Source organism: Corythoichthys intestinalis, chromosome 11 (genome assembly GCF_030265065.1).
Source record: "Corythoichthys intestinalis isolate RoL2023-P3 chromosome 11, ASM3026506v1, whole genome shotgun sequence".
NCBI lineage: Eukaryota > Metazoa > Chordata > Actinopteri > Syngnathiformes > Syngnathidae > Corythoichthys > Corythoichthys intestinalis.
The window spans coordinates 29,467,556-29,493,897 of record NC_080405.1 but is presented as its reverse complement, the minus strand read 5'-3'; the positions used below and the strand labels follow the sequence as shown (position 1 = coordinate 29,493,897).

Here is a 26,342-nt window from a genome sequence, read left to right as displayed (position 1 = left end):
AAGATTGAAGCCTGAAAATGAAACTAATGAGGACAAGTCTCATGTCAGGTCAAAAGCAAGAACAGACTGATGAAGACAATCACATTTGACCAAACGTCTTTGCTTTGACAATGATGATTTATTCACCCGCATGCTGCCATCCATCCATATTTACATCCCTTCATCCTATTTAAATCAATCAATATACCCAACGTTTTATATCTATGCAGTATATATATTGTCTCATAGGCCAAGGTCATATTTTCTTGTAAAATGACAGCATCATCAAATATGTTATTTGTGTGTTGCTGGATGAAAATCTCTTCTTCAATCCTTTATAGGGCAAGTGACTATATTTGGTAAATATACAAAATATTATCTAATAGAGATGTCCACGTCAGTGGACGTCAAATGTTGGGTCTTGTAGTCCACAATATTAACATTTCGTACACAAGTGTGGCCTACATGAATGTCATGTCTACATACAATATGTGGACACGAGGTCTCCATTATATACATTCTTTTTTTTTTTTATATTATTAATGTTCATTCTATTTTTTTCCCAGAAGAAATAAAATCTTTAATAAAATGTTCATAAACACAACATTAACTTGAGGAGCACTCAGAGAAAGCAGACTTAGGGGCAGTTTACATGGCGACTCTGCGACACAAAGACATAATGACTGAGTAGGAGACTCGCTTCGCGTGCATATGGTGTCAGCAAAGACAAAACGTTCTGAATCCTGCCTCCAAAGTGGAAGAATCCGATTGCGGGGGATTGAGGGGGGTGCGAGACCGCGACGATAACGTCAGCACTCGTACACGTCACATTGGGCATGCGCAGCGGTGCTACCAAATATTAAAAACAGCAAATATGGCGGAATGTCGGCTTTAATTTACTGTTTTAATAATATTTCTAAATAAAATATGTTGAATGTTTCCATTTGTGTGCCTTTTTGAACAAAAGAAAAATGCCATTGTTTCGAGTGGACGGGCATATTTTTTTCCGAGCTGAGGGAGCTTGGTGGGGTCAAAGTGCATTATTCTTTGTCGGCCTGTAAATATGCACTGCCCCCTAGGGCCTGGTATGAATACTACATCGTTTTCATGCGGAATTGCGACATTTTTCGAATGTAGTCCAAATGTAGTCAAATGCAAATGCAAATTTGAAATTTTTCGTATTCTCAGAAAGTCACCATGTAAACGGCCCCTAAGGGGCGCTTGAGCAACCAAATTCAAGGCATAACCAAAATGGGTAGGGTGGGCCCTTCCTTTGAGTATGAAACAAATTGTCGTGAAATTCCTTTTAGAACATCTGAGACCTTTGACCACATGACCCTAAAATGTAAATAGCCACTTCCATTTCAAATTACAAACATGTTCTGCATGTTTGATGATAACCCCTTTATTCATTCTCAAGTTATCTATCAAGTAGTAGTGAAGTAGTTTTTAAGTATTTAACTCATTGCCTGCCATTGACAATGATGGAAGTCCAATTCATTTAAACTTGGGGGACTGGCTGTAAATGCTCACCTTTCTTGCACCATTTTAAAAGTAAAATTTAATGCTTTTTAGGCCAATTTTACACACACATTAAAAAAATAATTTATGACCGAAACATGTCGCAACGATTTCTGATGAAGAAATGTTTATTTCACTGTAAAGACAGAGCTGGGGTCACTGACCGCTGGTGTTTTTGTCCTCTCACGTGCGACTCAACGGCTTTGACTCTCATTGTCCCTAACAAAAAGTCTATTGGCAAGACTTTGCACCGGGCACTGTTGTTATTTTCATAAGGTGCCAACCAGTGTTGTTTTCGTCAACGATGACGATAGCGAAAATATTTCGTCAAGGAACAATTTTTTCATGACGATGACATCACGATGATGCGCTGAAAACGTGTCTTGGGAGACTAAAACATGACGAGATGGAAGCCAGTTGTCATCTGACGAAATGAGAACGAGATGAAAATTTGCCATAGTTTCCGTCATAAATTCACAGTGTATAATATTTTCTTATTATGTGTTGTTAGAACACATTTAGCAGTGTTTGGTTGTGTCACTCACGTGACATTCTGCACCCCCCCCTCGCCCCACACACAGGCTTAAGCGTGTGCCCATTCCAGGCTCTTATTGTGAAACATGTATCAGGTGCTGCTTGTTAAGTTTTGTTTTCTTATATTGGCTATTCCATGTTGCTTTAGCCTTTAAAGGTCTGTGCAGAGTGATCATCACACACTAAACTAACTTCTAGCGTTAGCGTAGCGCTCGCGTTAGCATTAGCATTTAGCGTGGAGACCCAGTGTCTTTTTAAACTCTTCAAAAATACAGTATTTTACATACAGTTCTTGGCATCCAGGTGAGTTTAATTAATTGCCAATAACGTGCAGTTTTTCTGCGGAGTGTGCATTTTCATCTAGTGCTGCAACGATTAATCGATTAACTCGAGTATTTGATTAGGAAAAAAAGATTGGAATTAAATTTTGTTGCTTCGAGTATTCGTTTAATTAAAGTGGTGTTGCAATGGTTTGTTTTGAAAGTGTTTGCATTTAGTTCATTTGATTTGGGTGGATACACTGCCTCTAGTCTGTCTCATTTCGCATGGCTAAATCCAGCTGCTCCCTGTTAAGACTAATATAAGTTTTTGTTTGAGCTCATTTTTTTTAATGCATTCGTAATTTAGTTTATAGGTATATTTAGCATTTTTTGTGGAAATATGTGTCCGCACAATTTATCAAGAACATTGTAGTTAAAAAAAAAAAAAAAAACTTAGCATTTTATAGCATTTAAGCTAGCGGACTTTTGCTATGCATGTTAGCCAATTGTTCTTTTGCTGTACATAGATCCTCGTTCATTTATTTATTTATTTATTTATTTTATAATGTTTGAGGCTCACCTCAGGTATTTTAATTCTTTATGTTCCTTATCCGATTACTCGATTATTCGAACTAGCTAGTTCTTAGATTAATCGACTACTAAAATAATCAATAGCTGCAGCCCTATTTTCATCATGAAAATGGTGGTGTCTTTGTAGACTCTACAGTTATGTGCTCGTCTATCATGCTCATTCGAAATTGTTGGAAACCTATCATTTATTCTTTCAGTTACTCATGGACTAAAACATGTGAAGTTTATACACGAAAACATTTTGAGAATTGTCAACTAAAACTAGACGAAATATGAGTTTTCGTTGACTAAAACTAGACGAAAACGAACACATTTTGATATGACTAAAATATGAGACGAAAGACGAAAAAGCAAAAACAACACAGGTGCCTGCAAACAACCTCCTAAATAAACCATCTTCCATCCATTTTTGATTAAATTTACACTTCTCCATCTCTGCATATTTTTGCTCATCTCTACAACCAAGAAATGGCATCATGGTGACAACTCAAGTCGCTGACGCACGCCCAGTTTACAGACAACATACATATATTGCCAATGGGAAAACCCATTGGCAGTGTATCAAATACTTGTTCTCCCCACTGTATATTAAACCCAAACTCTTGAATTTAGTGAACAATCATTAATTAAACAAATACACACACGCATTAAACACATCGTCTCGAAATTTGATACCTACTGCAATTTCCCATTCAATTTAAGACTTTTATTATTCGGATTTTAAATTTAAGACTTTTTAAGGACTCGCGAGAACCCTGTTTCAGAGTCATTGACGTTCATTCATTTGTCCTTCCCAACCAAACTGGATCCAGTGCCATCATTGGCAGCCAATGACTTAGATGGGGTTCAAACTATAATTTTCTCACAGAAACAGGAGGAGAACATGTTTATTCTAACATTCAAGAATTCAGCAAAATGGTATTTGTTATAATCTGTTTTGATTCCTTTCCTTGCCAGACACTCACGCACACATTGCACCATTCAAGTACTGACACCATTGTTTATTGCCAAAAGTGCCAATACTCCTCTTCGCATCAGGTGTGTTATTGATGAGCGGCATAGATCGGGCAGCCTATCGATCAGGCTATTGGTGATTAGGCTGTCATGAATAAAAGACAAGAGGCTATTGAAGTTTTGTGGGCTTTTTTAACGCAAAGGGAAAAACCTATTGAGATGAGGACGTCAAGAGGAGGTGAGAAGAAGAATACCAAGATGGTGATTAGGAGTGAAGTGACAGTGACAACGAACAATCAACTAGGAAGAGGCAGAAAATTTGAGTTTTAAAATAGTGAAAAAATAAGGTGCATCCGTAGAAACTGAAAATAAAAGCATATTCGTGGAATAATGTCAATCATGGGTAACTTGTTCTTGTATCACAGTTATGAATGTCTAAAACATTGATTAATGATCTTAAGAGCCTTTAAAGATGAATTTGTGAATTTTCTATGTATGTTTTAATATGAACATCAGTGAAGTTGTTTTTCTATTTGTGTATGACACAGGGGAATGTTAAAATGTAAGACACCTGCATCTGCGTGAATGTAACGTTTTGTAATTTAGGTAAATATGGGATTTCACATAAAAACTTGGAAGTCAAAAATATTCTTTGTGTCATTGATTGGAAGTTATTTTTCCCCCAATTATTCATTTTTATGTCAAACATTACGTAAAAAAGATGGAATTAAATATTTCTACATATTTCACATTTTTAAATGTAAAAGTTTTTTTTTTTTTTTTTTAATATAATTGACAGGAAGACAAAAGTTCTCCATGTTTCAAATTTTTGGCAGTCATTTTTTTGTGTTATTGATTAAAAATCAATTTTTGGGAAATTTTCTAATATTTCGAAGTCTTTTTTTTTTTTTCTCATTGATTCTAGTTTAAACAATAGGATGTTTATTACCGTGAATTCCTGCAAATGAGCGGACTTACATGAAAATCTGTGTTTGTTTTTTTTGTTTGTTTGTTTGTTTGGTTGTTTTTTTTTTTTTACACAAATGTTTAATATATAGATAGCATTATCAAATAATATTGCCTGGATAGCTACTAAATGATATATGAAGTAAAAAAACGGTAATAAACGGGTTATTTATATTTCCAATCATTCCTATAGGGAATCACTGCTCTGAAACAAATCATTCAACCTCAGATATTCCAGTGTACATTTATGATGTACGACATCATCATTCTTGTCATAAGAAGCTGTTTATAGAAGCTGTATAGAAATATTTAATCCTCAAAATCAATGTAGCATTCAGTTGAAGTGAAAATATTTGAGTTGTCTTAAAAATACAGTCAAGGCTTTTTCCACACGTTGAGAATGTCACATTTGATGTCAGCATACATTAAGCTATAAAAGTCACACGTGTTTGTCCTGGCCCGGCCATCCACCAACGGGTTTTTTGAAATAATAAAAATGACATGACGGGAAATGAAGAGAATATTTGCGCTTACAGGTTCTTGACGTTGGTGATTCCTCTAAAGGCTTTCCTCGGTACCGCCTGGATCTGGTTCTCGCTCAGGTCTCTGGGGGAAAAATGAGAAGAAGGCGCATTAGATCTGATGATGAACAAGACCGCAAGCGGTTGGCGATACAAAGCCAACAGAACAAAGAAACAGATGGATAGTATGACATTTACGATTACATGCAAATAACCTCAAAGACCAAAAAATCCATTGGAACTGATCTGAGTGTGTAGCCTTCCATTGTTGCTTTTAAAATACACCAACACATTCCAACACCATTTTTTTCCTATTTTCCAAATTGACTTTGGCTCAGCTCGTCCGGCTTATGACGTGTAATGAATATGTAAACTATATGACCCAGAACATTTGTGGCATGACGTTAAAGGCGGCCATTAACGGCGTCAGCACGATGGTGGCAAGAGCACAATGAAATGTATCGAGTGACCTCAAAGTTATATTACTCATGCTGAATCTTGCTGAATGGAATTTTAAAACTATCACCACATAGAGATGTCTCCACTAACTCATTGGCTGCCATTGACGGCGCTAGGTGTCCAATCCCTTTTTGACTGGGAGGGCAAATATTTATTTGCAATGAAAGATGAGCAGGAGCCAATCCTACCAGTTTAATTCTATTATTTCCGCTGAAGATAAAGTAGCTTCTGGGTTTTTTTCCATCCACTTATCTAGCATTATAAAAGATCATTATTTCCTTTGACATTTAATATACTCTAGAAAACACAAAACATGATGGATTCCAAATAATGCTTTAATTATTCTACATGGAAATCCTCTGAAATGCAACTTATCATGCCTGTTCCTTTCTCTTAATTGTATTTTGTTCCGCAGAGATGCAAATCAACAGGAAAAACAATGATGGATATATGCGCATAGTTAGCTAAGCAGAAAAACAATGCTTGCAGGGAGGATAATAGAACAGGACAGTACACGGAATGCCTGTTTCTATTTGCCCGATCAAAATGTCAGGCAGAAAAGAAAGAAAAGCGCCTTTTCAGTGAGTCAAAAACAAATTGAATGAACATATCGAACATATCCGAGCTGCGCATTAAAACGACACAATTCCATTCCAACTTGTCAAACCTTATTCACGCTGGGTGCGCTCACGCCAACAGGCAGCACAAAACACGTAAGACGGACACGTTCGAGACTTAGATGCACAGCGTATTCAATTTCTCCATCAGCCAAGTGGGAAGCGTCAAAGCAGCCAGAGAGGGAAACATCCCAAATTTTGCAAAGCAAAGCTTACCACATGCAATATTGGCTCTGCAGACGGACATTTTAATTTTATTTACGCAACAGTCCTAAAGTTACACCATGTGCTAAGCAAAACTGACCCAAATGTGAGGAAGAACAACAAATGCACCTTAGACACCATTATTGAGCTCATCATTTAAAAAAAAAAAAAAAAAATCATCCCCAACAGCTTGGTTAGTTGAAATTAGACACGTGCCGATTACCGGTTTCAAAACCGCAAACATTTTCCGTCATACTGTCTCTACGGTATTACAGTATTGGCCCGAATATAAGATGGCCCTGATTATAAGACGACGCCCTCATTTTCAAGACTTAAGTTTGAAAAAAGACTTTTTGAACACCAAATTAACTTTTATACAGAAAATAATTACAGTACATCTGAAACAAATGATTATAACAATATATTTGAGAGAAAAAGCATGTTATTTTGCCTCATTCAAATCTTAATATCTGAACATTTAAATATGTAAACTAAAGTGCAATCACATTCGTAAATGAATGGCTTCTGGTTTTTGAAATGTAAATAAACCAATCTATTATGAAAAAACAAAATTGCATTAACTGCATTAACCATCAAAGTGAAGTCTAACTGTAACTGTAGTCTTTAAACAAATCCCGAATAAGGAAAAACATTGCAATAAAATAATGCAAACTGGTTAAACTTGAGAGTAGCTGAGATCTGTCATGACAGAACATCGCTTCAATGATATCTGGTGCGACCTAGCGTCGTGAATGGGTATAATGTCTAGACCGCGAATGTAAGACCACCCCCACTTTGTCAGTCTTTTTTCAATGCAAAAAACACCGTCTTATATTCGGGCCAATACGGTAGCTATGTATATTTTATGTCCCAAAAATGCTCAACCCTCCCCCACCGGTTGTTGATCAGTGTCAGTGAGTCACCTGCGCGACACGATGGCTGGAGGAGGTGAAACTCCTGAACTTTTTCCCCCATCGAAGAAAACGAAATCGCTGGTATGGGAATACTTCGGCTACAGAAAAGTTAGACGGCCGCGGCTTATAGGAGGAGGGCCAACCAACATGTGAAACATGTTTGCGGAGGGTGGCTGTCGAGGAGGCAATAACTATGATTTCGCATTTATACAAAATTAAAGGTTAGTAAACACTACTGTCATGAACGGTTCCCACCGGATACGAGAGTTAACTCCAGCGTGTTTAGTGTGTCTAGCGGTGGTAAAAAATGTGGGGGTTTTTCTCTCCGTCAACTGTCTGTGTTGAGAAAGAATGTGTGTATCATGTAAACATGATACAAGTCATGCACACATGCTTTTTATGGAAAACATATATTTTTTAATTTATAATTTTTGTTCTGATGGCAATAATGATGAGCTCTGGCTGTGGGTTTAGGCTCACCTAAAGGGCTGCATTAATTGTAATTTAGAATGTTTTGTTATTTTAATTTTAACATTATACTTATGTTCCATTTGCTAATATGTTTTGAAAAATAAAAATCCTGTTCAATGGGATTTTTTTTTTTTTTTAACCCAGATATCTCAAAGCAACACATTTTAGAGCTGTAATTGCAATACCGTGATACCATGGGATTTTGGCTTCAGGTTATTATATCGGCACATGCCTAGTTAAAATCTTTTGGAGTCAAGCGTTCCGATTTCAGGTAACTGGATTTTTAAGACTGCAGTCACATTAGAAAAACCTGCCATATGTTAGATTTAAAACCGCATGCAAAAGTGGCCTAGATCAGATTCCATGTGATTTGGCCTGTTTAGACCAAAAGAATGTAAAGGAGGACTGACAGAATCTCGATTTGAGTCGTTTCAAGCTGCCTCTAGCGATTTTGATATGTTTGCTTTTGTAGTTTTGCTTAAATGTTCATGAATTGAGGATACTACTCTTTAATACAACATCCACCATGACTAAGATTCCCAGCACATGCCCAGACCTCCTAGAAGAGTGATTTATTTAGTGTCCATGTTAAGATTTTATCAGGTTTTTCAAGAACTCCAATGTTTACAGTGCACAATGTTTACACACGGATGTGTATCATGTCCTCGTATTCTTCATCTCATCTCATCGTGACTCATACCTTCTGACCTTTGAGCACAGCGAAGGCCATCTGCAACAAGAGTCTGAACCCTGATCCCCTGAAAAGGACACGGGCTGATAGACTACCGACACACAAACAGAGATAGTTATGTGTTTTGCGCTTGAACTCATTTGTACTTCGTTCTTACCTATCACTGCTTTCAAAGCAACAGAGTCGCCGTCTGGCTAGTATTTTGGACCTTCTGTAATGTAGTGATTTAACAAGATTTATGAACAGCAAAGATTTGACGTGTGTGTGTGCGCATTAGCTTGCAGCTAACGCATCCTCTATATGAACCTCCATTATTCATGTGAAGAGAATAATAAGAGCCGGCAGGTCGACCCTACGCCGCTTCGGATATTACTGTTAACCCCCCCGCAGACAGTGACACACCAAGAGCCCTTTACGCACACATTTAACCCTTTGTGACAGCGCATCTTAGCGCAACAATATTAGTCCAGATCCACATGCACACATGGTCTTGAGATATGACATGCCTTCAGATGTATCATAGGAATGATTAACTTTTTAAATGTCAACCACATGACCAAAGTTGCAAGTGGACAAAAAAACTACTACTATTGTCATTTATTAACGCATTGGTTATCCCTGATGGTGAAAAACATCCAATCTATTTCGACTAGGAGTGAAAGCAGGGATAGTTGGATAGCCGCATGCTCCCCAGTTAAATGCGGTAAAACAAGGAAAAAAAGAAAACAAGAAGCTTGCAACCCATAAAGAACATAGAAAACACAATTTGTTATATTAAATCAATAAATCATGTTATTACACTAGCTTAATGTAATATTAAGTTAAAACAACTCAAAGTACTCATACTATATTGTACACACATTTATGCTACTATGACTCTTCTGTTTACATTGGATATTTTATGGAGCAACACTTGACGTATTTCACAAAAATCATGATCAATCAATTAATCAAGTTTATTTACTCACCTGTTTTTGTGACAGGTCTGTTCTAAGTCAATTAAAAATATAATTGTTCATCAAATACCGTATTGGCCTGAATATAAGATGTTTTTTGCATTGAAATAAGACTGAAAAAGAGGGGGTCGTCTAATATTCGCAGTCTAGACATTATACCCATTAACGACGCTAGATGGCACCAGATATCATTGAAATGCATGATGTTCTGTCATGACAGATCTCAGCTAAACTCAAGTTTAACCTGTTTGCATTATTTTATTGCAATGTTTTCCTTATTCAGATTTGTTTCAAGACTACAGTATAGAGCTGAAACGAATACTCGAGCAACTCGAGTAACTCGAGTTTAAAAACTGATCCGAGTAATTTTATTCACCTCAAGGAATCGTTTAATTTAGCCAGCTCTAAGCATTAGGGATGGGCGGATCGATACCAAAATATCGATATTTCGATCCAGCGCGTTAAATTTTACGTATCGATCCCCAAGCAAAAGTATCGATATCTGGAATTAGTATATTATATTTTCTTTGTCAATTTTTGGGTATATTTCTGTGCACACTTTTTGTACTACTTTTCCCTTTCGCATTCTACACACACGTAAGCAATGCACACACATAAGCAGTGCACCGGCGTGTGCTCCCGCCCCCATTCACGTCCCTATCCTGTGTCGAACAACATGCTTTTCCTCCGCCCCTCTCATGACTAATTTCTTACTTAACCTTATTATTATTTCTTATTCATTTATTATTATTTCTTGTGAATTTATGTTTCATATTTTTATTTTCATAAAATGTTTTTCCATATTTTTTTATGTTACAAACAATCAAATGCTTGATTTCTCATGTTTTGTTGCTACTTATTTTTATTTTGTTAAAGGTCTGTTTCAATTATTTCAAGATCTATTTTTTTAAATGTATTTATTTATTTATTATTATTATTTTTTTAATTATTTCAAAATCTGTTTGAAAATTGTTAGTAAAATAAAATTCAAAAACGGAAAGTGACTATTGATTATTGAATTTGTTTTTAGTGATCTACCATTTGAGGGCTGTAACATGCTACTATTAATTCGTTCTTTAATTAGATAAAAAATTTTTAATTTAGGTAGATTAAAATTTGATCAAATACAACGTGTAGCAGGGAAATGTTCTGTGTATATGAATTTAAGGGTCATGGTTAAAGAGTGAGACTGACTAATCAGAGTTTGTTGTTGATGGATTGGTTTGTGAGTTTGAGGGAAACTGCTTTGCTCGTTAATAAAAACAGCATTTTTCCATTGCAAAGCATATTTGACACAAAGAGACTTAATAGTTTTTGAGTGCTTGATGGAGTTGTACATTAGATATCATCAGAATGGCTGAGAACACTGCAGGGTTGTTAATACTTGTTCTCCCCACTGTATATACACACACACATATATATATATATGAACTTCCGGCATCAATATCGGATCGGGATCGCAATATTTGGCCTTGGTATTACTTGGTATCGGATCGAATCCAAAATCACTGGTATCGCCCATCTCTACTAAGCATCACGTTTTGCCCGGACTACTTTTAATGCGGGACAATGCGCTGACGTAGAGGAAGAATCAATTAAAAAAAAAAAAGACTTACTGCAGCCGACAGCCACTACGAACTACGCCGACATTGCTTAAAACTACGCCCGCATGATGCTAGTTTGGTAGCAGGTACTGCCCCATGTGTCTCATAGATATCGCATTCATTTAGGACTAGATGCGAAATGACAGACTCGGCCGCGTCTGGGCAGCGTTAGTAAACAGCCGCCATCTTTAAGCAGTACACTTCTCATCGCTAATAAATAGGATTAATGTTACTGTTACTCATGTAACGTTAGCCCACCAAAGGGCTAGGTTTCTATTAATTATGACTACTGTCGATGCGTGGCTAAAGTGTCTTACATACAGGTTTTATATAATCTGTAAAAAAACAGTGCTGCGAGTGATGAGGGTGTAAAATTAAAACATAATAAAGATAACTGTCAGTTTTGGCTCAGTAGTCATTGCTGAATAAAACACCAAGTAGCACTGGTCCCTAATGTGCTCCAATACAGCAGGTATCATATATTTATTTTGAACACTGCAAAAACTCAAAATCCTATCAGTACTTACAGTTTAGATTAACTTAAAACTTAACTAGAACTTAAAAATAGCTTGACACAAATGGAAATTATATTGAAACACGTGGGAAAAACACATCGCTTTCAAGTGATGTGTGTTATCAAGCGTAATTACATTTTTAGGTAAGAAATGTTTTTTTTAATAAGATCCAGAAGTTTTTTGAGTGAAAGCAGTGATTTTTTTTTCTAGTCACATCTGAGATGCAATTGTTGGCTGTTTTCAACAATGTACATTGAAAATAAAGACATTGATTGACTGAAAATGGTTCAATATTGGATTAAAAGTCTTTTTTTTTCTCATGTATATGTATAATTGCTCTTTACCTAAACAAAAAAAAATGTTTTATCCGATTACTCGATTAATCGATAGAATTTTCAGTCGACTACTCGATTACTAAAATATTCGATAGCTGCAGCCCTACTACAGTTACAGTTACACTTCACTTTGAGTGTTAATGCAGTTATTGCAATTTTGTTGTTTTATCACAATAGATTGGTTTATTTACATTTCAAAAACCAGAAGCCATTCATTTACGAATGTGATTGCACTTTAGTCTACATATTTGAATGTTCATAAATTAAAATTTGAATGAGGTGAAATAACATGCTTTTTCTCTCAAATATATTGTTATAATCATTTGTTTTGGATGTAGTGTAATTATTTTCTGTATAAAAAGTTGGTGTTCAAAAACAATTTTTTTCAAACTTGAGTCTTGAAAAAGAGGGAGTTGTCTTATAATCAGGGCAGTCTTATATTCGGACCAATACGGTAATTAAAGAATGTACTGTATCTCTGCATATCGTTATCGCGATATAAAACGGTCCATATCGCCCAACATTACACTGCTTATGTATGTACGTGTGTTGGGAGTATGAGCTTAACGGGAAAGACAGAAGTGACCCTCGGCTCCACTCCGGGGAAGCCACAATGAAGCGAAGACGAAAGGGAAGGGAACTCTGGGAAGGTCTCCTCTGAAACCTGAGCTACTTTCAAATGGAGGTTTTGCTCGGCCTACCCCCCCTTCATCTTCCTGCAGTCTCCCCTTCCCTCCCTGGGGGGCTGTAACTGCATTTAATACTCTTCCATAAAGACAGTAATAAATATTGACTGCTGGCCAGCTCAAAGTGGCCCTTACAGTATTTTTTGAAGCTGTCTGCTGGAAGCTAAAAGTGATAGTGGGTACATCATGCAATGGTTGAAGTCTGGACATGCAGGAATTGAAGAAAAACAGATTAGGAAGTAGATTACTGCCATTGACGAGTATAATTCCCAATTCTGTTTTGGTCTGATCCTGCTTCACTGTGAAGTTCGAGCTTGCACACAATAGTATGATAGTTTTAGTGTATATCCAGTATCAGGCATGAAAATAGGTCAGGGGTTGGTAAGAAGGGTGTGGAGGAAATATGTTCCGGTACACTGTACAACAAGGGCTGTCTGAAACGACTAATTTTCTCCCGATTAGTCAGCCGACTATTTTTACGATTAGTCGACTAATTTAATAATCCCCGCCCCCCCCCCTTTTTTTTTTTTTTTTTTTTTTACTAATTTAGCAATTAAAATTTTTGATGACACTAATTAATCCACAAAACATTTTGGAACACTTAAATTCTTTATTAAAGTACAAATAAACACGTAAATGACAACAATAAATCACAAATAAACAATGAAATCAAATGCTAATAGCATTAACTAATGCAAAAGAATGAAACCTAAATGATTCAGAACACTGACTTCGCCAACATGATTCAAAACAATTAAAAAAAATATCTAGCATTGATATTATAGTATACTGCTATATATAATAGTATAATAATTACTGGTGTCAACATTAATCGATGCGGGCCATGGACGATGCGATTCGATGCGGGCAACAAGCCAAATCGATTCAGCACATATTAAAATATACTGGACTGTCTCAGAAAATTAGAATACACAATATTCTAATTTTTTGAGACAGTCCTGTGTATATATACAGGACTGTCTCAGGAAATTAGAATACACAATATTCTAATTTCCTGAGACAGTCAGGAAATTAGAATATTGTGTATTCTAATTTCCTGAGACAGTCCTGTATATATACACAGGACTGTCTCAAAAAATTAGAATATTGTGTATTCTAATTTCCTGAGACAGTCCAGTATAAGTCCGTTCAAAAATCTTCCGGCGATGCAATGGATTTGGTTTCCCCATTTGTATTATTATTCTCATGTTTACCTGTAGAGGGAGCTACTGTACAAGCAATGCAGGGGGGACGAGGAACCCAGATCTGCTTCCTCACGGGAGTAACGTCACAGACATGCGCAATTGCGCAGTGGCAATCGAGAAAGCAGAGAGATAAGACATAACAACAATGGCTGAAGCGGAGAAAGAGGGAGTGCGAAAGATTATTGACGCACCAAAGACATTGAAAGCAGGCATATGGAGACATTTTGGCTTCTATGAGGTTGGTGGGAAACTTGACCAAACTTATGCGGTGTGTAAAAAATGAAAGGCTGCTACTGTGTGTAAAAAAAATAATAATAAAATAAAAATAAATAAATAAATAAAGCCCTGGTCTCATTCAAAGCACTAATTAAATGCTGTGATGTTTTTTTTTTAAATTTTTATATATATTACTATTTTCATTTGACTACAACCAGGAATGACACAAGAGCCTATAAAAAGTTGTTTAATGTCTGACCTCTTGTGTTTCCTCATGATTCACGAAAAATATGCTTTGCTTTAGCATTTTAATGCATCCCAGGCTTTAATGCATCGTGATGCATTGCCGAATCGAACCGAATCAAATCGTGGCCCTCTGAATCGAATCGAATCGAATCGTGGCCCTCCGAATCATAATCGAATCGAATCGTGAGGGCAGTGCCGATGCACACCTCTAATAATAATTATTCATTGCCAATCTGATTTTTCATAAAGGGTGTCATTTTAAAGCTAATTTTAGTGTCGAATCTGAATTCTGAAGTATGTGCGATTCTAGAACTCCAGAAATCTTTTATATGACGACATGACATGCTTTTATTTTGAAATGTTCACCGGAAGTACGTTTGCTAAACCGCCAACCGGAAGCTTTACACTCCACAAAAGAAGCTCTTTTTGTCATTGCATGTGGTGTCAGTAACCCATTTTTTTCTTCTTCTTTTTTTTCCATGTTTGAAGTGTCACCTTTTAACCACAAGTTTGTGTTTTGGAGAAGACTGCCACTGTTTTATAGCAGGCTAAAGTAGGTTGTCTTTTTCCCCCATTAGCCTCAATGTAGCAATGCTAACGTTTACAGTGTTTAATATAGATGTGTTTCCTTATTTTTTATGTCTGAACTGTAATTCTACTGTGTAGTGATGACCAATAAACATCTGTTAAAGGAACTGGAGTCTCATGTGCCATCATCACGCACACATGCACACATGCATGCGCGCGCACGCAGCAATAAAACAGAGCCATGTGTACTACCGCCCTCATTTTTATTTACCGTGCGACAAATGGACTCATTGCATATCGCGACAGTCTTAGCAACTTCAATAAAACATGTCGTTAGTTAGTTAGATGGACTTACGATCTGCCAGCTTGTAATTGTCGTCTTCTAAAATTACAACTGAGTGTCGGCGCTTTAGGTCTTCATTCACGGCCAATGTGCAGCCAAGCTTGGCATTGAAGAGACAGGACATAACAGTATACCCTCCTTTGTTTCATTGAAATAAGTCAATGTTTTGGCCACTCTGGTGCGATTTTTTGGCTTTGTGCCGTTTTCCCCGCTTGTATACCAAACGTCCGACATTAAAAAAATGTCCCGAAACCCCCCCTTAAAAACGTTCTCCTCGGATCTACACAATTCACATAGGTCACCCTTTTTTCCTTAAAAAAGGCGAATTTTGCCGAAAGGTGAGAGATTTTCATGCCTGCAGTATACCCATACAACACAATATTCTGCAAAAAATCTGTAAAAATGGTCTAAAATAGCCTTCAATCGTTCTCCTAAAATGGCTTACCGTAATTTCCCCGAATATAAGGTGCACCCGTGTATAATGCGCACCCCAAATTTACTTGTAAAATTTGGGGAAAATTATTGTACCCGTTTATAACGCGCACCCTAATTTTAGCACCAATAAATAGAAGAATACAAGAAAACAGAGCTCGTGTACAGATACAGAGATGTCATTTTACTGACTGGTGAAACACAGCGCAAGCATAGCACATTGGTAGTTCAAAACATTACCGTAAACTGACAATATTTACGGTAATAATATGATTTGACAACTTCTCCAACTTACCAGAATCTAGGAGAAAACAAAACGGATGTGACTTTTATTTTAAAGGCTGCTGTATAACTTGCTCGTTTCCTCATGATGAATAAATGTTTCTTCCATGGATTGATACGGTAAAACTACTGAACTATTGTTATTTGGGTTTGAGTTTCCCGAGGGACCGATATAGTTGACGGACACAGGAAGTGTGTGTCCTTACATTTGTTATGGTCCGAATTGTGGAGCTGCAATAAACGTCGACTCAAATGAGTTCAAGAAACTAAATTCTGTGCTTTATGAAGAGTGGAAAAAAAGCAGAATTTAACACAGACAAAATCATTCGGCCGATTAGTGTGAAGTATTACCGAAACAAAATGGTGACGTCACGTACCGTAATGGTCGGCAACGGGTCGCCGCATACGTTTCTTCAACACAACGTGGCCGTGTCAATGAAAAAAAATCGGTCTATATATATATGTAATACATATATATTTCTGTCTCCATCCATGTACCCGTTTATAATGCGCACCATGAGTTTACAAGTTGATTTTGGGGGGGAAAAGTTATATCCGGGAAATTACGGTAATACAATGACGGCATTAAATATTTTTTGGAACACAATTGATCATTTATTTCTGAAATAATTAATTAATTGGCTGCCATTGATGGAAATAGACCTCCAATTAATTTTAACTTGGTGGAGTGGCCAATGATCAACACCGACTTTCAATTCTGACCTAGAATTGCCCCAAAATCAACCTGAAGTGTCTTGGAATTGTCCAAAAATCAACAAGAAGTGAACTGGAAATGCTCCAAAATAAACAAGAAATGACCTCAAGCCAACAGTAAGTGACCTGAAAATGTCTCAAAATCAAAAGGAATTGACTGCCTTTATTTTCTATTGAAGCATGCAGTTACCAAACTCACTGGCTGCCAGTGACACTGGGAGAGGCTGGCAGCGAATGATTGTTGCCATCCCTCCCAGTTTAAATGGACTGGATGTCTATCGCCGTCAGTTGCACCGAAATTAGTATCAGTCAATGCTGACCAATCATAGGCTAATGATGCAATTATTTTAAAAAAATATATATATATATATGTATATATATTTGTATGTTCAGCCAATAATTCGAATACCTACATTAAAATACCACTGCAGCCTCATTACTATTGGAGTGACATATTTGAACTGTTGACTCAATTCCGAAGAAATCTATTGGGGATGAAAGAAAACCTGCAAGGTTGTAGGACTCTGGAGAGGTTCAAGAACCTTTTAGGTCAGACTGCATTGTTTTGAACATATCTGATTGGATGACTCCCTGCCACTTCTGTTTGACAAGCTGTTCTCAGACTCGCTGTTGTTTTGACTTGGCATTTTTCCGTGAGGCCACAAGGTAGACACAATGGGAACCTCTTAGTAACAGGAGTTGGACTCCCCTTGGAAAGTAATGGAACTGGTTTTGCTCCTTACTGAAACCATTTGGACAACATCAAAAAGATTTTCAGCTTTTACGTTCAGGTAATCACATCTGGATCAGATTCGCAACGATGCTCAATATAGACTGTATTTGAAGGGTTCAAACACCAAAACAGACATCTCCATATTTTTGGTGAATAGAGCAAAAATAGAAAAACATCAGTGAAGGGTTCTTCGACTTTGTGGACATCGTCACAAACTACCCTCACTAGTTCAGTCAGTCAGTGTATTTCATGCTTCGCAATGTTATTTTGTTGCTGTGGCAATACCACCATGTGGGGTTTTTTGTCTATTTTTTAAAGGTGGGGATGTATTTCTGCTAATTCACTTCACGCTTAAACCTGGTAGAAGGTTATCATATTTTATGCTCACTTTCAAGAACAATCAAAGTTTTATGGCAGCAAATTAAGTCCAAATTGTGTTTGCTGATAATTGATGAGTACATGGGCCTGCAGCTACCAATTATTTTAGAAGTCGATTAATCGATGAACTAGTTAATGCAAATAATCGAGTAATCTGATAAGGAACATTAAAAAAAATAAATAAAAATACCTGACCTGAGCCTCAAACGGTATAAAAAAATAAATAAATGAGGATATATGTACAACAAAAGAACAACTGGCTAATTTACATAGCAAAAGTCCGCTAGTTTAAATGCTATAAAATGCCAACATTTTTTACAATGCTCTTAAATAGTTCAAACACATATTCCCACAAAAAAAGATAAATATACCTTCAAACTGAATTACGACCACATTAAACAAAACATTAGCACAAACAAAAACAGCTTATGTTGGTCTTAACAGGGAGCAGCTGGATTCAGCCATGTGAAATTAGGCCGACGAGAGGGCAGTGTATCCACCCAAATCAATAAAACTAAATGCAAACATTTTCAAAACAAACCATTACAACGCCACATTAATTAAACAAATACTCGAAGCAGCAAAATTTAATTTGAATATTTTTTTCTAATCAAATACTCGAGTTAATCGATTAATCGTTGCAGCACTAGTACACAATGCTGTTATTACGCATAAGTGTCATTTAAGGCAACAGACAACCAATCCATGAACGGGGAGGGCTCGCTGTGGATGATCACTCACATTCACTTTCAACTCTGACCTGGAATTCCCCCCAAATCAACATGATGTTACCCATACTTGCCCTAAAACCAACAGGAAGTGAATAACAGCAACAGGAAATGAGCTGGAACCAAAACAAAATTAAGAATAAGTGACATTCTTTACATTTTATTGCAAAAGAAAATCTGGAAGACCTGGAAAGATCTGGAAATGAATCAAAATCAACAGGAAGTGACCCAAAATGACCCAAAGAAATGACCTAGAATGTCCAGAAATTGATAAATGACTCACAGTCAACAGGAATTGACTTATTTATTCATTATATTGAAAGAAAAATTCTAACCAACTACCAACCAACAGGGATTGCCGCAAAATCAATAGAAAATAACCCAAAATCAACAGGAAGCGTTTTTGAATTGCTTCTAAATCATCAGAAAGTTACTGTATCTGGATTTGACCCAAAATCAAGAGAAAGTTTTTAAAAATAACCTGGAAGTGACTTTCTTTGGAAACTGTATCGCCAATTTTTTGATGAGGTGGTGACTTGGAAATGCTAAAAAAAAAAAAAAAAAATGAAATAAAATAAACAAAAAGTGACCCAGAATTGAGCTAAAATCAACGGGAAGTGATTTAGAATTTCTCTCAAATCAACAGGAAGTAATGCAAAATCAGGAAGTGACTTAATTATTTTTTTTCTGCAATCATGTAATTCCTGCATTATTTTATTAACATCTTTACTTTTAATGAAGGTGATATACATCCAATCTGTTTGAACTGTCAATAAATAAACAAGTGAAAATCGCCTCAATATTGATACGATCTTCTTGTATGCAGACAGTGTGACACTATTCTGTGCCAACCCAAGTGCAAAAAAGAAAGAAAAATCCCTTCGTGCCAGTAAGAGTTTGCCATAAAGCTTGTCCTCTACGTTATGTAGGACACCCCGAATGGCCTGCCTTCTTCTGCTTGTTTCATTTCTCCAGAATTTTCATCAATCTCTCCAATGTGTGCCCTTGCTTCCTCTCACAACGACCCCTCGCCATTACAACCCCTCCCACCCAGTGTGATTTAATTAAGTGGCTGCTTTAGGAATAAAAATATGGCTCCCTCTATTGATCACGGCGGATGGAAGCTGACAGGCTGGGCCGGCCGGGCCTGGACGGGACAGCCACTTTCCTGACTGGCTCTATTGTATGGATCTGCTTGAATCATGCGGGAGCACTAGCATCTAAATCAAACTAAGCATTTTCAAAAGCTCTCCTGGGCTTCTGCAAATCCCTAGTTAGATGCTCACTCACACACACCTGGATAGACAATCACACACACGCACATTCCTTTGATACACACCCCACCTAAGCATCCTAAATAGACATTGTCTGCACTTTTCCCTTGCCTGCATGCGTCTCTAGGCCCATCGCTCCGCAGAAGGCTGTAAGTATCTATTATGTTTTGTCAATGCTGTAATTAAATTGGACAGCTTAATGCAATTCTCTGTGATCCATAGGCCTTTATGGATATAAAAGCTTTTCTGGCCCCGTGCCCAAAACAGGACGCCCAACAAATTTAGATGACTTACAAGCAGGGAACAAAAGTGAAAAAGATTTGCGGGTGGCTGTTGTGGATTGGTTCATTCCTGTGAATGTAGAATAAGTATTTTGTTAATTGTTACTCGGTGGGACTTATGGATAATACGGTCGTCAAAATCAACAGGAAATGCCGCAAAACCATCAGGAAGTGACCCAAATCAACAAAAAATAATCAGGAAATGCCTAAAAATTATCAGGAAGTGACCGAAAATCAAGAGGACGTGATCTGCATTTGCCCCAAAATCAACACGAAGTGACCTTCTTTACATGCTATGGAATTATTTCAATCACTGCCATTGACAGTAATGAAAATCAAATCCATTTTAACTGGGATGGCTGCCATTGAATGATTATTTTAAGGCCAAGGATCAATCGTTGCCGCCCTAGGTAGGCAACGATAGTAGGTGGGTCCCATACTTTTTCCTTATGGCGTGGCTCCTGGGGCGTGGCCTCCCCTCTGCCTGGGCTGCCGGCCCCGGGAGTGGGTTGTGGGGTGTGGGGTCGGGGCTCCGATCTTGCATTGCCCCGTGGTAGTTCCTTGGCATTCTCCTGCCTCCGCCTTCCCCTCTCGTCTCTGGCTGGGCATCTGCCCTGCGCTCCGTCGCGGGTCGCTGGCTGGGCGCCGGTGTATCAGCAGGGTGTCGCATGCACCGGCGGGGGACCCTGCCTTGCCTAGGCCTTAGTGGGCCGCTGGGGGTCCCGTGGCGTGCTGTGCCGGTTGGGGGGCTGCGGCTTTGGCCCGTGGCCCGGGTGGGCGGGCGGGGGTGGGGGTCGGCGTGGGGTTGGTGGTGCGTCCCCTCCTGCCATCCCTGAAGGCTGGGTGCCCAGGGGACCACCCTGGATCCCGGGGGGTTGGGGGGGGGGGGGGGGCGATGGCTCCTTTGCTGGGTTTGGAGGGATGGGCTGCGCTTGGCCCCACCAACCCCCCGCCCGCCCTCCCTCCCTCCGTCCCCGGGCTGGTTGGGTGGGGGCCGTGGCCCTGGGTTGGTGCCTGCGCGGCTTCTCCGCCCGTCTGCGTGGCTGTTGCGCGCCCGGTGGGGCTTGCGTGCTGCTGGATGTAGTAGGGGATGCTCGGGTTGGGGGTCCTGGTGCCGGGATTGGTGATGGGGTGGCGTAGGGTTGGTCGCCAACGGGCTTACACTCATAAGAGATTCACACGATTACTGGGTTCTAGATCACAGAACTGATTTGTGTACACTCTACCCCTTTCAATCACTTAGCTTATAGGCTTATAGACACCCCCACCCCCGTCCCCCTCTTTCACTGGCCAATAGGCCCCCACATGGTGTAAACCAGAAATACATCTCGCTGACGATGGCACCAGCATACTAGTAATTAGTCTAGATGTTCAATGTATTTCTTGTTGTTTGTGTATGTGTTTTTCTTTCTTCTCTTGTGTTTCTTTTCTTCTGTCCCTCCATAATCCCTTCCTGTTTGCTGCTTTGTCATAATAAAAAGGTATTTTGAATGATCACAATGGGAGTATGTCAGACTCTCAATGTGAAACATTAAAACTGTTCAGACTATCAGGGCACTTAGACTTCCATTCTCTGTGTCAAACAGCTGAACAGGACAGGGGTAAAAAAAAAAAAAAAAATGTTGCCGCCCTCCCATCCAAATGGACGTCTATCGACATCAATGGCAAACCAATGAGTTCATTTAAGAAAGAACATCTAAGCAATTAGAACAGTAAGACGTTTGTTGATGTGTTTCTTTGGTTTTAGCACCAAATGCCTTGCTTTGGACAAGTACATTTTCTGTATTGCAAAACATGTAGATGGAAACCATTCCAACACACAACGCGAGGAATACCTGCTCTTTCCAAAAAACACATAAGAGATAATTGGCCCACGAGTGAAATGCCCCTCGGTAACCTTGACAACAGCGAGACCTGCTGACAAACAACGAAGCGGCTTCAGAGGTGAGCCCGCTTGTCGTCAACTTGCTCAACATGTCGTCTAATAAGTATACAGCCGGCGTGCGTGTCTCATTTCATATACTCATAAAGTCATGCATGCATATACTGTATGTGACCCCCCCACCCTTCCTGCTGTCTCCTCCTTCCTTCTGTGCAATCTGCTAATTTGCCTTGGGTTATTTATGGGCGCTGAGGTGCTCCCCAGATGCTTATAAAGCTAAAACACCTCACTCCGCTTCTTTATTCACCGACACACACACACTTTTTAACCCCCTCTGACACATCTCAAAGTCCCCCCTACTCCCACTCCACTATTTTGTCCATTAATTTTATTATTATTATTATTTTTTTTTTTAAATACAGTAAATCTTAGCCTTTGTGCATATGTGCATTTTGTTTCCTTCGTGTGGAACAGCTACAAATAATGTGTATAAATATTAGTGCTGCAACGATTAATCGATTAACTCGAGTATTCGATTAGAAAAAAGATTCAAATTAAATTTTGCTGCTTCGAGTATTCGTTTAATTAAATAGGCGTTGTAATGGTTTGTTTTGAAAGTGTTTGCATTTAGTTTTATTGATTTGGGTGGATACACTGCCCTCTAGTCTGCCTCTTTTCATGTGGCTGAATTGAACTGCTCCCTGTTAAGACCAACATAAGTTTTTGTTTGAGCTAATGTTTTTTTTAATGCATTCATAATTTAGTTTATAGGTATATTCAGCCATTGTTTGTGGGAATATGTGTCTGAACCATTTTTTAAGAGCATTGTTAAAAAAAAAAAAAAAAGTTAGCATTTTATAGCATTTAAGCTAGCGAACTTCTATGCAAGATGGCCAATTGTTCTTTTGTTGTACATAGATCCTCAATTATTTATTTTTTATACCGTTTGAGGCTCAGCTCAGGTATTTACATTTCCTATGTTTTTTATCCGATTATTCGAACTTACTAGTTCATCGATTAATCGACTACTAAAATAATCGATAGTGGCAGTCAAAATTATCGCGTTAACGGGCGGTAATTAATTTTTTTCAATTAATCACGTTAAAATATTTGACACAATTAATGCACATGCCCCGCTCAAACAGACTAAAATGACAGTACAGTGTAATGTCCACTTGTTACTTGTTTTTTCGTGTTTGGCGCCCTTTGCTGGCGTTTGGGTCCAACAGATTTTATGGGTTAGTACCATGAGTGAGCATGGTGTAATTATTGACATCAACAATGGCGAGCTACTAGTTTATTTTTTTGATTGAAAATTTTACAAATTTTAATAAAACGAAAACATTAAGAGGGGTTTTAATATAAAATTTCTATAACTTGTACTAACATTTATCTTTTAAGGACTACAAGTCTTTCTATCCATGGATCGCTTTAAGAGAATGTTAATAATGTTAATGCCATCTTGTTGATTTATTGTTATAATAAACAAATACAGTACTTATGTACCGTATGTTGAATGTATATATCCGTCTTGTGTCCTTTCTTTCCATTCCAACAATAATTTACGGAAAAATATGGCATATTTTACAGATGTTTGAATTGCGATTAATTATGATTAATTAATTTTTAAGCTTTAATTAACTCGATTAAAATTTTTAATCGTTTGCCAGCCCTAATATATATATATATATATATATATATATATATATATATATATATATATATATATATATATATATATATATATATATAATAGGTAGAGCTCTGAAATTTCAATCATAGATGCATTTCCACTCATAGAGACAATCTAAAATAATCCAAATATCACACACCAGTAAATTACAAATAAATTATTTAAACAAAACATACAGTTACAAAACAGTGTTGCGCTCCACAAAGATGGAAAAGGCTATGGGACAATTGGCAAGGAGCTTGGTCAGAATAAATCAACAGCTGCAGCAGATGTTAGAAAATGGAAAAGGCTAAACAGGGGCTCCATGTAAAATCTCTCTTTGTGGGACATCACTCGTGATGAGAAAAGTAAGGGCTCAGCCTAGAACTACAAGGCAGGAGCTGTACAATGACCTGAAGAGAGCTGGATGCACAGTTTCAAAGGCTATTGTCAGTAGAACACTACGGTGCAATGGTTTAAAATCAAATAAATCAATAAAAATTGTGAAATATGGGGGTGGAAACCTAATGCTTTGGAGCTGCTTTTCGGCAAAGGGGACAGGACGACTGTACTGTATAAAGCAGAGGATGAATGGTCAAATCTATCGTCAGATTTTGAGCCACATCCTCCTGCTCTCAGTCATAGACTTGAAGATGAGTCGTAGCTGGATCTTCCAACATGACAATGATCCGAAGCACACAGCCAAGCTGCCCAAGGAGTGGCTGTGTAAAAAGCATATCAAGGTTCTGGAGTGGCCTAGCCAGTCTCCAGACCTCAGTCCAATAGAAAATTTTGGGATGGAGCTGAAAACTTCGTGTGTCTCAACGACAGCCACGAAACCTGACAGATCTAGAGAAGATTTGTGTGAAGGAATGGGCCAAAATCCCCGTTTCCATATGTGAAAGCCTCGTGAAGAACTACAGAAAGCGTCTGACCTCTGTAATCGCAAACAAAAGCTTCTGCACTGATTTTTTTGCAGGGCTACAAATACTTATGAACCCCAGTCAATAACAAATACATTATTGAAAGACCATTATTGAAAGTTTGAAATTTCAGACTTCAACCTATTTTCTAAGTGGGTGAACTGGCAAAATCTACTAAAGACTGGTTCAGAAAACTTTACTCCCTGAGAACTTAAAAGGCTAATGCCAAAGCTGAAACAAGGCTGGACTGTTGACTCAGTAGTCAGAACAGTCAACTTCCACAGTGACAATGTGGATTCAAACGGTATTTTTATGGGTTTCTGTTTTGTATATAGTTTCTTTTTAATGTTAGAATTCTGGCAACCACAGCTGCCAGAGAAATTAGAATGATATAAGGTTTTTAAACTGTACATATATATTATTTTCATATACATTTTTTTTACCATGCACTTACACTTTCCTTTCTCAAATAGCAAGCGAGGTATGGATTTGAAAGCGCTGGATGGAGAAAAAGAATGAAATTGAGAAAGGGAGAGCGCTCCTACTAGCATGTGCATGGTTGCTATGCAGTCTCCAGGTCCTAATCTCCTTAGAGAGCCCCATGATCCATTTAGGAACACTGAGTGGCTAATGTCAGGGCTAACTGGATGAGAGGGCTATGTGTGTCTATACGTGCACGCGTGTGCATCCATATCCTATATTAAAACTTTGGTTACGCTCCAATGAACGGGAAGACATTTGTGATCTAATTTGACCATGTGTGTGTGTAAAGCAGCAGTGGCCATTAAGGTGGATGGATTAGATTGAGTGCGTCCAGATTGCGCGCGTGTGTCAAGCATGTTTATTACGTGTGCTTCGAGATAAGCAGGCAGGTGCAGGAAACACATCCTTAATTCATTAATCGGGTCGAGTCGGGGTTAAATGAAAGGGAGGAGGGACAGCGCCGGTTCGGCCCAGAGCGCCACGACAATCTCGAACGTCAATGCAGTTCATAACTAAGCAATAGCGAGGGGAATATATTACTCTTATAGCTGGATTCTCTTATCATTTCCGCAAGATATTACAAACGAAGCAGTAAATTGAAGGTATTTCGCTACCTAGGCGGGCTTGTTATCGTTGGTGAAATGTGTGAATGCTGGAATATTGGGAAATTTAACATTTCAGTGGATAGTAGCTCTGCTGAAACACATTTAGTTTGGACGGATAATTTTGTCGTGAAATTCATTTTCTGACCTCTGGGACCTTTGACCTCACTACCCCAAACTTAATCACGTCTTCTGTTCATTATAACAAACTCATCCAACAGGTTTGATAACTCAATAACAGATAAAGGGATTATTATCTTGAACTTTTCCACACAGAGAAACAGACATACGGAACCCAATATAAAAGTATAAAAAATTACGGTAAATAGATAAAATAAAAGAATATTTACATATGTTTTTAAAATTTGCAATAAACATTTAAAATATATGTTTTTCCTTAAATATTTTAATAAAATAAAATGTGTTTAAAAAATTGAAACAAAAAAAAAAACAACAGCAATATCATTTAAATATTTTAAAATTAAATATGAACATATTTACTGTTAAGACATTCAAAAAATAGTATATACTAAAACATTAAATAAAATAAATATTTGTAGTTTTTTCCCCTTTTTGAATTAAAACAAAATATGAAAATTTTCTAAATTACACAACTATAGTTTTCAATTAAAAAAATAAAAA

At 37.8% G+C, this 26,342-nt stretch overlaps 1 protein-coding gene across 2 annotated transcripts in view; it reads right to left on the bottom strand.

Moving 5' to 3' along the window:
- The window catches only part of slit3 (slit homolog 3 (Drosophila)), a 399,629-nt gene that overhangs the window by 190,375 nt on the left and 182,912 nt on the right, over nt 1-26,342 (bottom strand). For both annotated transcript variants that reach the window (XM_057849631.1, XM_057849630.1), the window contains exon 5: nt 5,340-5,411. In XM_057849631.1, the coding sequence (XP_057705614.1) occupies nt 5,340-5,411 (72 nt within the window). The remainder of the gene's footprint in view (nt 1-5,339; nt 5,412-26,342) is intronic.